Source organism: Heteronotia binoei, chromosome 5 (genome assembly GCF_032191835.1).
Source record: "Heteronotia binoei isolate CCM8104 ecotype False Entrance Well chromosome 5, APGP_CSIRO_Hbin_v1, whole genome shotgun sequence".
Taxonomy (NCBI): Eukaryota; Metazoa; Chordata; class Lepidosauria; order Squamata; family Gekkonidae; genus Heteronotia; species Heteronotia binoei.
In genome coordinates, this window is record NC_083227.1 from 102236397 (window position 1) to 102253526 (window position 17130).

The 17130-nt window shown below is 41.1% G+C and overlaps 1 protein-coding gene across 1 annotated transcript in view; it reads right to left on the reverse strand.

Annotated features, from left to right (window-relative positions):
* Positions 1 to 1360: 1360 nt before the first annotated feature.
* Positions 1361 to 17130, reverse strand: part of STAB1 (stabilin 1) — a 164696-nt gene continuing 148926 nt past the window's right edge. The window contains exons 60-70 of the mRNA XM_060239960.1: positions 16023 to 16216; positions 14823 to 14967; positions 14068 to 14201; positions 11592 to 11757; positions 10351 to 10457; positions 9764 to 9883; positions 7635 to 7781; positions 7325 to 7444; positions 3725 to 3874; positions 2930 to 3043; positions 1361 to 2008 (exon numbers count right to left, since the gene is read on the reverse strand). Of these exons, the coding sequence (XP_060095943.1) occupies positions 1955 to 2008; positions 2930 to 3043; positions 3725 to 3874; positions 7325 to 7444; positions 7635 to 7781; positions 9764 to 9883; positions 10351 to 10457; positions 11592 to 11757; positions 14068 to 14201; positions 14823 to 14967; positions 16023 to 16216 (1451 nt within the window). The 3' untranslated portion in view covers positions 1361 to 1954. The remainder of the gene's footprint in view (positions 2009 to 2929; positions 3044 to 3724; positions 3875 to 7324; positions 7445 to 7634; positions 7782 to 9763; positions 9884 to 10350; positions 10458 to 11591; positions 11758 to 14067; positions 14202 to 14822; positions 14968 to 16022; positions 16217 to 17130) is intronic.

The window sequence follows — 17130 nt, forward strand, 5'->3', positions numbered from 1 at the left end:
ATAGAAGAACCATCACTGTGAGGAATTACATTTCTTTTTTATATTTAAATATACCCTTCACCCATATAATCAGGTGGATGTCCATTATTTATTTATGTTTTATTTATTTTATTATATTTATATCCCGCCCTCCCCTATTGGGCTCAAGGCAGCTGTAACAATTAGGTGTTGTTACAAAAAGAAACCTTATGGATAAATAAATTATGAACATGAGTCCCATACAGCTTAAACCAAAATCTGGACTTGTCTTGCCTTATTTAAATGGTCTACTGTAAATATTAGTAAATTAACTATTAATGAGTGTATTAAATCTTGTACCTTTAAGGAAAATTGTAATTACATGCAGCTGCAAAGGCACATTAATGAGGTGGATAAGAGATGGTTCCGATTAGAGAACTTTGTGTCAATGAAGCTGAGTCTTTAAAAGCTTTTGTATACTTTGAAGACTAATGAACAATTGGCTAGCCTACTAAGAAATTTATTTTTGAAAATTGGGTAAACAATTGATTTATAACTATGGAGCCCTTTTGATGAAGGTGTAATTGATGTGATTATTTTATTTTACAATAGTTCCATAATAGAATGTAATGACAAGGAATGACATTCTGGAAAGCTAGATCAACCACGAAGAAAACCCATGTGAAACAAGTATATTCCTGGGTACTCATTGTCATAGCTTCAATTTATTGGGGAGTATCACCATTCCCATTGTGAATGATTAGATGACACTTCAGTATGAGATTCTCAGACATGTGGTTGGACTGCATCTCCTTTGTTAGGAATTACATATTGTTTCTGGTTAAAGAATTTTACGTCTTCCTTCAATTATATTTATTACAATGGTTGTGGTAAAAGTACATGGAGGAAGTGTATAAAATTGATACCGTTTGAATGGTTGTAAAAATTTACAAATATAAGATTGAATTCTGCAGCCATTCCTTGTTTTCCATAGCTTTGACTAACATGAAATGTTCATTAATCACATTGTGCAGAGTTTGTGTTATCTGACCTAAAGATAACTGAAAGTGAAACAGAATATTGTTTCTACTGAGGTTGTATAAAAGCTATTATTTTGTAAAAGTAGTAATTAAGTATCTCCTTATGGAATGATCCTTTTCTCTTTCACGTTCAAGATTATCAGTCTTTCCTTAAAGGGGGGGGATGGTAGAATCTATGCATAATCAGCAAGGTAGAACAAAAAGAGATTTTCTGTGCAGACATCCTCGGTGATCTTGAATCTAGCATAGGTACCTGATCTTAGCCATACTCACCCTCTAGTTCAAAATAACCAGAAATTTAACTTAGGTTGATAAAAACAACCAGTTATAAACGTGTGCACAATATGTAAACAATTATCCAATTTACAGTTTACAGATAGTATTTATTTCCAATTGCATAACATAGAAGAACATCTTCAAGGAAGGTCCCAATAGTGCCGTTTTAGAAAAAAAGAATAATGCTGTCCAGCTCAGAAGATTTTTAGTGACCCACTGCTTGTTCTCCATGGTATCCTGAACAAAAACATTAATTCATTATGGTATTTCTTATGACTAAAGTTTGTTTTATGGACAAACTTCCATAAACGATTCTGAGCACACATGAGGATTTCTCAAGGATCCCTTTCCCCCAACTCCTCAGTTCACCCCTGAACAATTCCAGACATCTGGAACACCCTTCAAAGCAGCATTTGGCACAGCGCAAGATGCTACATTCAGAAGAGAAAATTGGTGGTCTCCATGCATGTGACATCCCAGGCCTTTAAAAAGTGGAACGGAACAAAGGAATGTCTAAGTTGATGAGCTTTCACAATTTACCTAAAGACCACTTGTCAGTTTGCCCCCACAGAATGCATAAAAAAACCACAGCAGTCCATGATAACCAAGACTGCACTCTGTTCTTTCTGAATGGCAGAGATCCTGGGAAACACTTGCTTCCAGCAGTACAGGCAAGTTTACTAATTGGCAAAAATGCCATGCGTATCTGTAAAGTCTTCTCCATTGACAGAACCCTGAAATCGAGATACAAACACACATTAGGCCAGTCTGACAGTTACCAGACATTGAGTTCTATCATCCTATCAGCAGTCCAGGTAAGATGGTACTCATCATGTATTAAGTGTTTATGAACGGATTAACTGTGTAAGTCTACACAGCTGGTATCCTTGCAGATGGGATGGCAGGCAGAACATTTTAAAGGCTATGCCCACCATGTGGAGTGGCAGCTCAGACCAGCCCTTTTGAGAGGCCCCAACCTGCAGAGATGTTTAAATTATCCCTTTGATAGAAGACCATTGAACTTCCTGCCATTTCCAGTCTTCCATAATCCTTTCAGAAGATAATTAAAGTTAAATGGAAGTATGGTGCTTTCAGTTAAATAGTTTTAGCTCTTTGTTAGTAACGTGTTCAAAGCTTACTGATGTTTTCGTCCCTCTCCCCTGCCTTAAGTTATTTTTATGTTACTGAATTGCTTTGTTGTAACTGTAGATGAGTTTATCTGTGCTTCAGTTAGATTAATTCAGCTAGTGTGGTCCAGTAGTTAAAGCGCTGGACTAGGATGTGGGAGACCTAGGTTCAAATCCCCATGCTCCCATTTTGGAAGCTTGCTGGATGGCCTTGGGCCAGTCACACACATGCACAGGGCTGTTGTGAGAATAAAATGGAAAGGAGAAAATGATAGGCTGCTTTGACTCCCTATGAGGAAGAATGGCAGCATATAAATGAAGCAAATAAAGTGTTAACTGTCATTTTAGATGGCTTGAACACAATACTAGACCCCATGATTGAAAAGTAATTGAGTTCAAAGAAGAAATTCATTTTCTGGAAGTATCTTCTTTCCCCTTTGGCAGCTGAAAAATCCCTGACTTCCCAACTGTTAATGAGACTCAACAAAACTTTGTAAATCAATAATAGCTGAAGACTGGATGTCTTACCTCAAATGGCTCATCATAGAGAGAATTATTTGCTCCATAGATTGGATTTGGGATGGACACCAGGGCTGCGCTCCTTTCCTCCCAGGGCAAAGGCTCTTCATCTTCCAACTCAGCCTGTAAGCAAAGTACAAATAGCTTAGGCATTTCTTTGCCTTTCAAAGAGCAGCACTGATTGATTAGAAATTAGTAGAGCCAGCACCTGTTCTATGGACAACACTGATACTTTGGAGAGGGTGCTGTATAAATGGAAAGTATGTAAAATGTTTTCTGAAAATTATCTCAGTAACCATTACAGCAATTCTATAAACAAAGCCAGGGTTAATCCCACAGTTAGAGATGGAAAGTTGAAACCAAGGCTTGCTAAGGCCATTCCTACTATTGCTGAGATATTCCTAATAGTGCTGAGCAGACTTCAGCACTACTGTAAGACTAAATTCACTTCCCTACTCTTGATTAGCATTTTCCTTGAGTGATCTCAACAGCACAGCAGTGAAAATGCAAGATTCTCGATAATCAGAATCACACAGGATGTACTCTCCTGGGTTTTTGAGCTCATTAGTGTCAGCCAAACATGACTGCAATACAAATTCCTGCTCTTAAATGTAATCACAGATGAACTGCTGTGGGTTCTAAAGGAATACCAGCAATCTCTTGTGACCAGAAATAAGATTACATGAAATGGCAGAAGTAAGATCAAAGGAAAGGTCTGTAGGGGGCTAACAGTAATTAGAGAAGCAGGTCAGAAGCACATGAAAAGAGTACAGTTCTTCCCTATAAAACATATCATGTAAATACCTTCAGGTAGCGAAACTGGAATCCCTGATTTTTTCTTTTGAGGTAGTAGTAGGATACTCCAGCAAAGGCTACAAATAGCAGCACTACAGCAATAACAGTGCTCACCGTGAGGGTTACAGCAGAAGCAGATGCTTTTACAGCACCCAAAACCTGAAAAAGGCAAATTTGCTAATGCTTGAAATTGTTAGACAACAGGGCAAATTCAGCACATTTTAACCTGCCATTTGCCTTTCTTTAAGGATCCATTTTGCCAAAGTACTGTGTCCTTATACAGCAACTGATATAAAAAAAAATGTTGTTTGACCATTAGCCAGCTTTCTATAATTTTACTACAGCTGTCAGAACAAGAAGTGAGAAACAGCTCTTTTCAGAGAGACAGATAAAAACAATAGTCAATACCAATGGTCCTTGACGCAGACTGAGTCACCTTGTATTCCCTTTCCTGTCTCTGCTGTTGTTCCATTAAGATAATCTTGCATCTTAAATATTCATTACTGAACAAAGAGTATGTTGGCTGGGAGTGGAATAGAATATCAAAGATTTGTTATATGATTAGCTCTGATTATTTGCTTTCGCTTTGTCTGCCATTGTGTTGACTGGACTGGACTGACAATAGCCACTTCCACATAACTTTTTCCCTGTACCTTTGCTTCCAAACTGGTCTGGAAAATTTTGTTGGAGGTTGTGTGTGTGTGTGTGTGTAGCATCCACATAATCGTTCTCTGCTATCTTGGATTTGATTCTCACCAACAAGGAAGAATTGATTGAAGAAGTGGAAATAGTGGGCACCCTGGGCAGTAGTGACCATGTGATTTTGGAATTTACAGTCGAAGGGAAAAGCTATACAGTCAGACTTATAGGCTGGACTTCAGAAAGGCAAACTTTGATAAACTTAGAACTATGCTGGGTAAAATTCATGGTCAGAAATACTTAGGAGGAAGGGGGTTCAGGAGGGGTGGGAGTTTCTTAAAAGCGAAATACTGAAAGCGCAATCACAGATGATTCCCATGAGAAGAAAAAATGGAAAAAGCCTAAAGAAGCCGAAGTGGCTCCATAAACAGCTCTCTAAAGACTTGAGAAATAAAAAAGACTCCTTTAGGAATTGGAAGGAGGGCCTTATAACCAAGGATGAATATAAACAAATCACCAGTGCTTGTAGAGAAAAAGTTAGGAAAGCTAAAACTCAGTATGAGCTTAGGCTGGCCAAAGATGCCAAAAACAACAAAAAAGGGTTCTTTTCTTATGTTCAGAGTAAGAAAAAGAGCAAGGCCCATTGCGAGGGCAAGAAAGTGAAATTGTAACAGGTAATGAAGAGAGGGCGGAACTACTCAATTCCTACTTTTCCTCAGTCTTCTCTTCTGAGGGGAACGGTGTTCGACATGGCAAAAACAGAACATATAAGGAGAGTATGAAGTTCCAACATACTTTTCCTCAGTCTTCTCTTCTGAGGGGAACAGTGTTCGACATGGCAAAAACAGAACATATAAGGAGAGTATGAAGTTCCAACCTAGGATCAGCGTAGGGGTAGTACATAAACACCTAGTTTCTTTAAATGAAACTAAGTCCTCAGGGCCAGATAAATTGCATCCAAGGGTTCTAAAAGTGCTTGTGGATGTAATTTCTGAGCCTCTGGCTATTATTTTTGAGAATTCTTGGAGAACAGGAAAGGTGCTGGAAGATTGGAGGTGGGCGAATGTTGTCCTCATCTTCAAGAAGGGGAAAAAAGGCGATCCGGGTAACTACCAACCCGTCAGCTTGACGTCTATACCTGGAAAAGTTTTAGAACAAATCATCAAACAGTCGGTCCTGGAACATTTAGAAAGAATGGATGTGATTACTAAGAGTCGGCATGGTTTTCTCAAGAACAAGTCATGTCAGACTAACCTGATCTCTTTTTTTGAGAAAGTGACTACCTTGCTGGATTGGGGGAATGCTGTAGACATCATTTATCTTGATTTCAGTAAGGCTTTTGATAAGGTTCCACATACTATCCTTGTTGACAAGTTGGTAAAATGTGGTTTGGATCCTGTTACCGTTAGGTGGATCTGTAACTGGTTGACAGATCGCACCCAAAGAGTGCTTGTGAATTGTTCCTCATCCTCTTGGAGAGGAGTGACAAGTGGAATGCCTTAGGGATCTGTCTTGGGACCTGTTTTGTTCAACATCTTTATCAATGATTTGGATGAAGGAATAGAGGGAATGCTTATTAAATTTGCAGACGATACTAAATGTAAAGTTCTGCATTTAGGTAGGAAAAATCCAATGCATGGTTATAGAATGGGGGAGACTTGTCTTAGCAGTCGTATGTGCGAAAAGGATCTAGGAGTTTTAGTGGATCATACGCTGAACATGAGTTAGCAGTGTGATGCGGTGGCTAAAAAGGCAAATGCAATTTTGGGCTGTATCAACAGAAGTATAGTGTCCAGATCATGTGAAGTGATGGTATCGCTTTGCTCTGCTCTGATAAGACCTCATCTGGAGTATAGTGTTCAGTTTTGGGCACCACAATTTAAGAAGGATATAGACAAGCTGGAACGGGTCCAGAGGAGGGCGACAAAGATGGTGAGGGGTCTGGAGACCAAGTCCTATGAGGAACAGTTGAAGGAGCTGGGGATGTTTAGCCTGGAGAGGAGGCGGCTGAGAGGTGATATAATCACGGCTGAGAGGTGATATAATCACCATCTTCAAGTACCTGAAGGGCTGTCATATAGAGGATGGTGTGGAATTGTTTTCTGTGGCCCTGGAAGGTAGGACCAGAACCAATGGGTTGAAATTAAATCAAAAGAGTTTCCGGCTCAACATTAGGAAGAACTCCCTGACCGTTAGAGCGATTCCTCAGTGGAACAGGCTTTCTTGGGAGGTGGTGGGCTCTCCTTCCTTGGAGGTTTTTAAACAGAGGCTAGATGGCCATCTGACAGCAATGAAGATCCTGTGAATTTAGGGGGAGGTGTTTCTGAGTTTCCTGCATTGTGCAGGGGGTTGGACTAGATGACCCTAGAGGTCCCTTCCAACTCTATGATTCTAAGTTTTTCCCATCTGCAGTATGCTTTTTGTCAAACCTGCTCCACTTGATCTTTTAGGAAAGAAACCAATCCAAGCATATTCCCTCAAGCCATCTGGATGTGAAGGCTGTATTTCAAAGGTGCCTTTCACATGAGTAAAATTTTCCTGCTATCAGTTCCTTGTGGCTGTCATTTCCCTTCTCACTATAGAAATTACTGCTCTTTTTAAAAGCCCTTTGATACTGTGTTAGGGGAAATGACAGCTGTAAAGTACACAGAGAAATTCTGTGTGGAAGCACTGTAGCCACTGCAAATACTTCTGCATTTCCAGTGAAAGTACCCTAGAGAAGCCATACATCATGGATCCAGCCAATGTTTACTGAAAATAACATAAGTATAGTTATTTCAAATATAACCTCCAAGAAACCATTGGTTAGTGTAAAAACTGAAATAGAAAGTAGATCTGACAATGAAATCCTTTAATTTACTTGGCAAGCCGGGGGTGTAAGGACCTTTGCATATTTGTAGCAATGAGATTTTGGTTTCACACTGGTGCAAACCCACCACAGAACCCACCATAAATAAACCAGCAACCAACCTGAACAACATGCCCATACTGAAGCGGTACCATTAATGGTGTTTCAATAGTATGAATTATTCCATTTGAAGCCAGAATATCCCATTCAACAATCATTGTGTTATTAATCACCTTAGAACCCTGGTATAATAAAAGTGAAGAAAACTATATTAATAAATCATTCATTTAAAATCTACTTGTGAGATCTTAAGAGTTGTGAGGCAAATTTGATATCAAAACAGTGTTTTGTTTCAAGAGTTAATCAAACTTTTTAATATGGTCGATGCAGTATGTAAAGAGAAATCCTGCCCAGTTATCTACAGGTACGTACCAGTAAGTGGGTGCTGTTGATGGAGTCTGCAATAGAAAGGCTGTATCCTGCTTGGGAAGCTATAATTGTACCAGGTGTGAGATTGAAGCTAAGGAGAGGCTCATCACTCACTGATACATGGAGCTTCAAGTCATTCAGTGTTAAAGACTGGTTAAAAAAAACACAAAAGTTTGTTCCATTTAGTTAGGTTACTGATAAATAGACAGTTTGATTGTTGAACTCCTAAAGAGGAGAGAAAAATCATAGCCAATAGTATATTGCCTTTAGTTCAACAGTGATTTCTTTCATACACAGGCTCATTTGGGACACAGCAAATGGCTGTCAATTGAGCAGACATGGGGTTGGGCTGGTAACATAAAACCAATACATTTCATTTGTAGTTGTCAGGAATCACAGAAGTGTTTGTGTAGTAGCCAACTACGCTGAAGGCAAGGTTGAAAAAACAAAGATGTCACCTTTCCTACACGAAAACTGGTCACCTCATGATACATGTCAGTTAATTTAAATGAAGGTAAATGTGAATTTGCTAACTGGTTACCAAAGAGGTAAATTTTATATAGCAAAAACACATAATGGAAGCCTGCATAAAGGCCACAAACCCTGCCACAAGGTGAGCCCATTGGCTTATGCTCAGATGAAGTTTGTCTAGAAGTATGACAAGTGTCTTTGCTGTTCAGCAACTCCACTGCAAGGCTAGGAAAGAATATTGTTTCTATGGAGGTCAATGTTTTGTGGTTGCTAAGTGACAAAGAACTACAAATAATTGCAGTTTGCAAAATATTCTATAGTAGCAATAGCTCATCAGACCAATAGCCCCATTGGTATTTTAGTTGTATTTCCTGTTGATTGAATGGGTAACACAAGTAGTAGTTCTGCATGGCTAAGTTTTCCTTGTGCTGGTGATATCACCAACATTCATAATTCTTGGGTTCAGAATACAAATGCTAGCATCTTATAATACTCTGATTCAATACAAGGTGAGCACTTTAGCTCCATGAGTTGTTTTCCAGCTTGGATTTTTAACCTGGACTGGGAAAGAACCTCTAACTCACACCTGCTTCTCTGCTGTGATTTGTGCTGTAATGGCAGCGGCATGGATGCAGATTTCTGATTCCCCATCAACATACACACATTTGGACTGGTGCTATGGCAGTGTCCCACATTACAGGAATTCTGGAACATAATGGGTGATTACAGACGGCCAGCTCAGAGTGGCATCAAGCCACCCCAAAGAGAGCCAGCTGGAAAAAGAGCGGGCCAGAAGCCTCCAGATGGCACATGGTCCACCCCCGAAACAGGGACGGGATGCATGCACCCTGGAGGAGTTTCCGGAGTGCTCATGCACCTCTCAATTGCTCCCCAGGCACTTTCTGGTCTTCCAGGTGGCCAGGGAAGTGCCTTGAAGCCACCTTGGAAAGCAGCTTTGATCCAGCCCTGGGTGGGCTGTGGTTGGGATGGGGACGGCAGGCACATGTGAACGTGCTTTTTTGATCCACCTGCCTCCCATCCCTGGGGTGGCTTAAAATGCCCATCTGTTATCACCCGTAGTTTCCCAAGGCCATTTGATGTCAGTCATCCAAAGAAAATTATATTTCCCAGGGTGCCTAGGTTTCTGTTACAGCAATATTCATTCCAGATTTCAAGGAGGAAAGAGACCTATAGACCTCTCTGTCTCTACAGCAACAGCCATAACTGCTGGAACAGCAGCCGCCATTGCAACTGCTGCAACAGTTGTGAAGTAAGGCAAGTTTGGGAGCATGGGGAGGCAGCAATTAAGAGCAAACTCCTGAGTAGGAAGGGGATGAGCATTCTCCAACATTACTAGAGAAAGGCCCATGCCAAATTAAGCTAGGGCAGAATTTTCTTATCTTTGTAATAGCTCACTATTTTCAGATTCATCACTGAAAGGTCAACCAGGAATACTTCTGATGATAAATTGCAAAGCTATTCTCTTCCAAAGCTATCACTCTGACATTTTGGGAAGGTGCTGAGGTAATTCTCTGTTGCAGATCCTAATCCCATACACTACCAGAATTCCCAGATTCCCAGGAAAAGGAAATAAACATTAAACTAATTTAAGTTTGGACTGTAGAACATCTTTAGACCAATATTCATTATGTATTTCTTACTGTGTTATCGCTAAAGCCAGAGTTAAGGGGTACAAACAGGGTTTTATAAGTGGTGTCATCAGAAAGGAGATTCAGAAATTCCAGTCCTTCTTGGGTGGTATTGGCATAATCCAGTAACATCTGAAACAAAGAAAGGAACCTGGCTGTTAACCTGAAGGTGCAGCTTTGTCTAACTGAAATCAAATCCAATGGAAAATATCTAAGTAGTTGCTACATATAGGTTCAAAGTAAGTTTACTGGGATATTATGGGTTGTAAACATGCAATCAGCCCAGAAAAAGTACCAAAAACTTAACAGTGTTTTTATTTACTTAATACATTCGAATTTTTTAAAAAAAGTTTTGAAAACTATCTAGTGAGGGAAAATAGGCATAGATACAGATTTTAGTAATTCTAATGCCTCCTGCATATTGGCCAGAAAGGAGGACATTATCAGCTTTGTATGGCATCAACCATCTAAGTGGTTGTGCTGTGAAAAACATTTCTCCCTCCTGGCATTCCCTGCAATGCACATAGCAAGACTACTTCATGCCAAACCTGCCTGATTTTACCAGCTGATGGAAGCAGGAATGTGTTACCAGCACTTACGAAATAGTAGACTGAAAAGTTTGCATGTTGTTCCAGCACTGTCAGAAGATTTCCAATGCAGGTATAGCCATCACCAATATACCCATCCCTGCAGTCACACCGTACATCTGAAAAGGAGGAACAAAAGTGAGAATTGCCAACATTTCTATGTAAAGCAAATGTCACTATTCCAAGGGGTTCTACATACTTGGGAGGCTAATGAATTTCAGGGAAGAGAGAGCAAATATTGACTTTGTACCTCACTGGTCTTTTGGCTGTCTCTGATTCAGCTCTGTCAGGGTATGAGACTTCATATTAATTCCTGCTCATCTATGAAAGTCACTGAGCCAGTTCTCTCTTAGTATAACCTACCTCACAGGGTTGTTGGAAAGGTAAAATGGGAGAACATAAGAGAAGTCATGTTGAATCAGGCCAATGGCCCATCGAGTCCAACACCCTGTTTCACACAATGGCCAAAAAAAACCCAGATGCCATCAGGAGGCCCATCAGTGGGGCCAGGACACTAGAAGCCCTCCCACTGTGCCCCCCAAACACCAAGAATACAGAGCATCACTACCCCAGACAGAGAGTTCCAACAATCAGCTGTAGCTAATAGCCACTGATGGACCTCTGTTCCATATGTTTATCCAATCCCCTCTTGAAGCTGTCTATGCTTGCAGTCGCCATCACTCCTTGTGGCAGTGAATTCCATGTGTTAATCACCCTTTGGGTGAAGAAATAGTTCCTTTTATCAGTTCTAACCCAACTGCTCAGCAATTTCATTAATGCCCACGAGTTCTTGTATTTTGAGGAAGGAAGAAAAGAACTTCTTTCTCTACCTTCTCTATCCCATGCATAATCTTGTAAACCTCTAACATGTCACCCCTCAGTCGACGTTTCTCCAAGCTAAAGAGCCCCAAGTGTTTTAACCTTTCTTTCTAGGGAAAGTGTTCCAACCCTTTAATCATTCTAGTTGCCCTTTTCTGGACTTTTTCCAATGCTATAATATCTGTTTTGAGGTGCGGTGACCAGAATTGTACACGGTATTCCAAATGAGGCTGCACCATTGATTTATACAGGGACCTTATGATACTGGCTGATTTGTTTTTAATTCCCTTCCTAATAATTCCCAGCATGGTGAAGTCACATCTGCCACCCTGATCTTCGGGGCGGGGAGGGGCAGAAGAGTGATTAAAATGTGAAAGATAAATATTATCAGCTGGCAGCAAAGCAGGCAGAATTGCCTTATAAGGCCCTCTCACCTTTAGCTCTGTAACAGTAAGCATCCCATTTCTCGTTGAAGTCACTTCGAAATCCATAATTCACAATCCCGACATGATTAGTGCCGCATTTTGCACTTGGGTACACTGTTGGGTAACCTGCAGTCCTATTAAATAACCATCCCACTATGCACAGGTGGAAACCCATCTGAGAAAGGAAAGAAAGACAGACAGGGTCCTCTTAGCTGCTGATATTTTAGTAACACGAACAAGGTTCTCTCATTGCATTTCACCTTGCCTTTATATGCGGTGTACTAAGTTGTACTCGACTGTGCAACTGAACAACAACAACAACAGTGCCCCTCAAATGGCTGAATCTGGGTTGGCCTGGAGGGGGTCATGTTTTCATCTGAAGGGCATCTACCTTTATTAGCCAAATAGTGTAGTCAGAATCTCACAGGGTTAAAACTGCACCATTGCTTTCACATGCTGGTTTGTTCACAGGGTGCATACACACTACACTAAATAATGTGTTTTGCAACTGGATTTTACTGTGTAAGAACAGCAAAAATCCAGTTGCAAAATGCATTATTTAATGTAGTGTGAACACATCCATACTTTAACACTGGCTCTCAGAAAGAACAGATCAACATCCAATTTAGTCTGGCTTTCCCACTCTAATCCAGCTTCCAGTCCAGTGTTTGTCCTGAACAATACCTTGACTAATGTTTGTCACCAGGAGAAAGGCAAGGGGAATAAGACCATTGATAACCTTAGATCTTTTAGAGACTTCAAATACCATTAACCATGGTATCCTTCTGAGCCAGCTGACTAAGATGGAATCAAGGGCATTGCATTTCAATATTTTCAATCTTATTGACCAGTATCTAAAATGATACTGGGACACAGCTCCTTGGATCCCGGGCAGATGGGCTATGGCATTCTGCAGAGTTCCAGTGTCTAGGAGAGGTCATTTGGAGATATGGAGTGTGATGTCCTCAGTATGTTGACAACGCTCAGATCCACACATCTTTTTCAGCCAAATATGGCACGGTTGTTGGGTGTACTGATCCAGTGTGTGGATAGGGTTGCCAAGTCCACCCTTGCCACTGGTGGGGGATGGGAAAGCAGGGTTGCCAGATCCATGTTGGGAAATTCCTGGAGATTTGGGGATGGAGCCTGGGAAGGACAGGAACCTCTGCAGGGTACAAGGCCATAGAGTCCACTCTCCAAACCATTCATTTTCTCAAGGGGAACTGATCCCTGTGGTCTAGAGATGAGCTGTAATTCCAGGAGACCTACAAGCTGGCATCCCTATGTGTGGAAGAGACAATGGGCTGGATGTGGGCCAGGAAACTGAAACTCAGTGCAGAGAAAACTGAGGAACTGGCCAATAATATCACCAACTAGGGATTAAGGGGTCAGTCTGTATGGAGGGGTTCGCACTTCCCTTGCAACACCAAATTGCAAATCTGCTTTTTTACAGTTTCCTTTCATGATTACTAGTAATTATGTTTACAAGGGAGGGACCTACTTTTTATGGCAGCACGTAGTGCATTTAGTTAATGTGAGAACTACAGTATCCATGATAAGCATGAGTTGGCCACAGACAGTCATTTATCCTTTTATCATACCCTGACAGAACTATAGCAATGTGCTCTAGGTGAGGCTGCCTTTGAAAACCATCTGGAAGCAAGATCTTTCCTATGGTAGTGCCATAATTCTGGAACTCATTGCCCATAGCTACTCAGGATTATCTAGTTTGGGGGTCCCCAACCTTTTTGAATTTGTGGGCACCTTTGGAATTCTTACATATGGTGGGAGGTGCAGCCACAACATGGCTGCCACAGGAGGCCAAGCCAATTATAATATGGCTGCTGCAGAAGGCAGTCACACACATAGGGGAAGCCAAAGTGCAGGGGTAACGAGGAGTGATTTTTAAAAATACATTTTAAAAAAGAAGCATGAGAGACTAAAAACAACAGTGAGGGGGCAACTACTGCCAAAAACAATGTTATTTTCATCTGACTTTTGTTGATCATGGTTGATGTCAGGAATTAGGCGGAGTAGGGTTCCCCTTCCTCTTTCTGCTCTGTTGATTAGTTTTACTATGTGTTCGCTGCCCTTTCTATGTTGCTGCCTGTTCTGTAACTACTGATTAGTTATTTGTTCTAATGACTATAGTTTTATTATTTTTACAAAAACCATCTAATAAACTACCTGTCAATTTTTGTGAGTTATTATGTTTTCAGACAAACAAATAAAAACACCCACAGTACAGCCACCTTTTGAAACAAATGATGCACCTGATCAGTGAAGGGGTATGGCATCAACCAGTTGAACATTTAAGTCCTCCTGAGGCAAATGAAGGCTGACCAATAGAGACAGTCTCTCAGTGTTTCTCAGCAAAGGGTCAAAGAGGCACAGAATTTTGAAAGGAGAACAACTGAACAGTCCAGGCCCACCAGAAGGCCAAATAAACCTGAGATCCTGACAAGGGCACTGCCTGCAGCATTACCTGCTGTGCAGCAGACAGCTGCTGAAGGGTAGCCAAGGTAGCTTCCTCAGCTGCACAGCTGACTTCAGCCTCTTCATAAATCAGGTTGTACTTTCCATGGGGGGACTGGAGGTGGAAGACACCAACTGTTTTGTCTGGAGAACAATAATACAACGTTGTGATAGTTTAAATGTCATTTCAGTCAGATTTGTAGACATGCTGTTTAACATGTCCAGTCTCCAGCCATCACCAAATCCAATTTCAGCAAGCACACATTTTCAAGTGTTTAATTTACCTGCAAAACTTCTGACTGCAAGACCTTTTAAATATTATGTATAATGTTAATGGATCTAGCAAAGACAGGGAATCGTACTGGAAAAGGAGGGAGATGGAAGGGGAGGACAACAACAAGCATATAGTCAAGGAGGCAGGAATCATAACACTCTCTGGTGTGATGGATAAAGATGTGCTGAAATCACAGTGGTTAGGGAAAGTGAGTATTAGCAATAAACAAAGCAATCAGAAAATTTTGGAACTTACAGGAAGGAAGCCTATCAAGTTATGTTGGTACAACAAGTAAGGAGAATCCTGACTGGAGTTGGATGGCTAGACTTTTTTATTTGCATGCAGGGAATATCTCTAATTATACTAGTTTAATTTATGGAATTTCAATACCCAGGAGCAACAAGCCCCCCTCCCCAGCCCAGTATTATGGGGAAGAGGGGGTTGTTATAAAACAAAATCTTTCAGAAAAGTTACAGAACAGGAACTTGTACCATGAAAATGCAGGTCAGTACAGATTGCATCCAAGTGGCAATGCCCATTCTCATCTAAGCAACGGTCTGTGGGGGGGATAGCCTCCTCCAAGCACTGCACTCCATTTCCAACGTAACCAACTTTGCACTCACACCGCCGAGTATTCTGCAAGGCAATTTTTTAAAAGATTATTTCAAAAATGTTGCCATCTGCCTTGACCCTCAGCAAGAAAGACAGACTATACATATATTAAATAAATAAATAGTATAAAGAACAACACAATAAGAAGAGCCACCACTGGTTGCAAGCTGAAAGAAAATAATTAAATATCACCCAATGTGAGCAATTTTTTTTTAACTGCAGAAGGCATCATGGGTTTAATTCTCGAGTTAGATTGTAAACTTGACTGCACTTCCAAATAACAATACAGAAATTATAAAACTATACAAAGACTGCAGATGCCTGTGTTTTGTGGAAACTGTGGTGGTCTATTCATTACTTTTTCAGAAGCCTTTCTAAACTGGAAACCTGTTGTTGGCTGAAATGATTCAGTCAGACACTGCCCCTCCTGGCTGCTGAGGTGCCATGGGGAGTTCCTTCCAGTATGAAGCACAAGTAAGGCGGAAACAAACAAACAAAATATTGCTTTTCCCTCTGCAAACTTGTTTTGCACAGGAAAAGCTCCAGTTTCTGTCTCCCAGTCTAAGATGCCCTTGAGTTTCTTTACCAAAGCTTAGAATAAGAGAACGTTCACTTTTTCTTAGGGATGCCAGCCTCCAAGTGGGGCCTGGGGATCCCCTGGAATTATAGCTCAACTCCAGACTTACATACTACAATTTCCCCTGGAGAAAATGGATAGTTTGGAGTGTGGAGTCTATGGCATTGTACCCCACTAAGGTCCATGTCCTCTCCAGGCTCCATCCCCAAATCTCTGTGAGTTTTCCAACCTGGACTTGACAACTCTACTACTCCGATTGCCCACTAGTGGCCTATGTCATAACCCTATGTCATAACTAAGCTGGAAGAACATTTACTTGCTCTAGGCAGTTGCAGACACACAAGGTGCTGCCAAAGGAGGAAAGAAAATTTATTACATGGTAATAAACCACAGTGAAGAATTCTTGCAAAAAGCCACCAAACAGAAACTTCTTATGTTGCCACTCACAGTGGGTGCCCCTCTGTGTAGAAGGGATTTTTCCCCGGTGCAGTGCTCTACTTACAGGGCCTGTGCTGATGCAAGTGGCATGTTCACTGCAGTCCCCGTTGTTGCCATCTGCACACCGGTCGATAGGGCTGCAGAAGTAGCCATCACCTTGATAATTTGGTAAGCAGGTACAGGAGACATCTGTTCCAGCTTGCGTGCAGTTTGCATGATCGCTGCAGCCTCCATTATCATCGCCACAATAGTCAATCACTGCAGCAGAAAACACAACTCAGCAAAGCCTCTCTGATTTTGATCCTGATCCATGAGGAGCAAGGCGGACTCAGTACTGCTTAGGCTGCCTCAGAACATATTAAGGTCCTTCTGATTTCAACTCTGGGGTTTTACTGTTCTCCTAAATCATTTTTTTTTAATCTCATGTATATCACAAATAGTCACATTGCTAAGACTCAGTTTCAGAAGACGAACTGCTAAAAAACAGAACCTGAGGGTCAAAAAGCCCTCACGCCAGAGAGAAAGCTCTGTAAACATTACCAGAGTTGTGATCCCATATTTTAAAAACCAGAGAGAAGTTTGGCACAGAAGTCTTATATTTAACTTCAGTGCTCATTTCAGAAGTCATTTATCACACAATTTTTAAGTAAATTTGGAGTGCTCTCTATGGAGTACTCTATGCCAGGAAGAGTTTCTATGGCCACATCTTCTATAAAGTAACTGATTTAATTTTGGATTTAATAGTTCTAAAGATATCTGGGAGATTGCATGTAATTCTGTGGTAGTGAATGGGGTGCATTGGCCACTAAGGCCAGAAGGACAAGTCCTGGTGGCCTGTTGGGCTAAGGTTGGGCCACCCCCTACCAGAGTCACCCCAGCCAAAAGAGAGGGGTGGGTGGAAGCCAAAGGCATAGGTAAGAAGGACTTACCTCAGAGTGGGATGTGCCCTCCCAGCCTAACCTCACCACAGCAAGGCACATCTGTGCCTGCCTGGCCTCACAATGGTGAGTTGGGTTGCCAATCTCCAGATGGTTTGGCAAATAAGGGAAAGTGACACGGCGAGGATGAGAACCTGGAGATAACCGTGCACAATTGTAGTAATTAATATGTCCACTTTGAAATTATTACACCAAGGTAATAAATTTATAATGTTCACTTACAATTATCATATA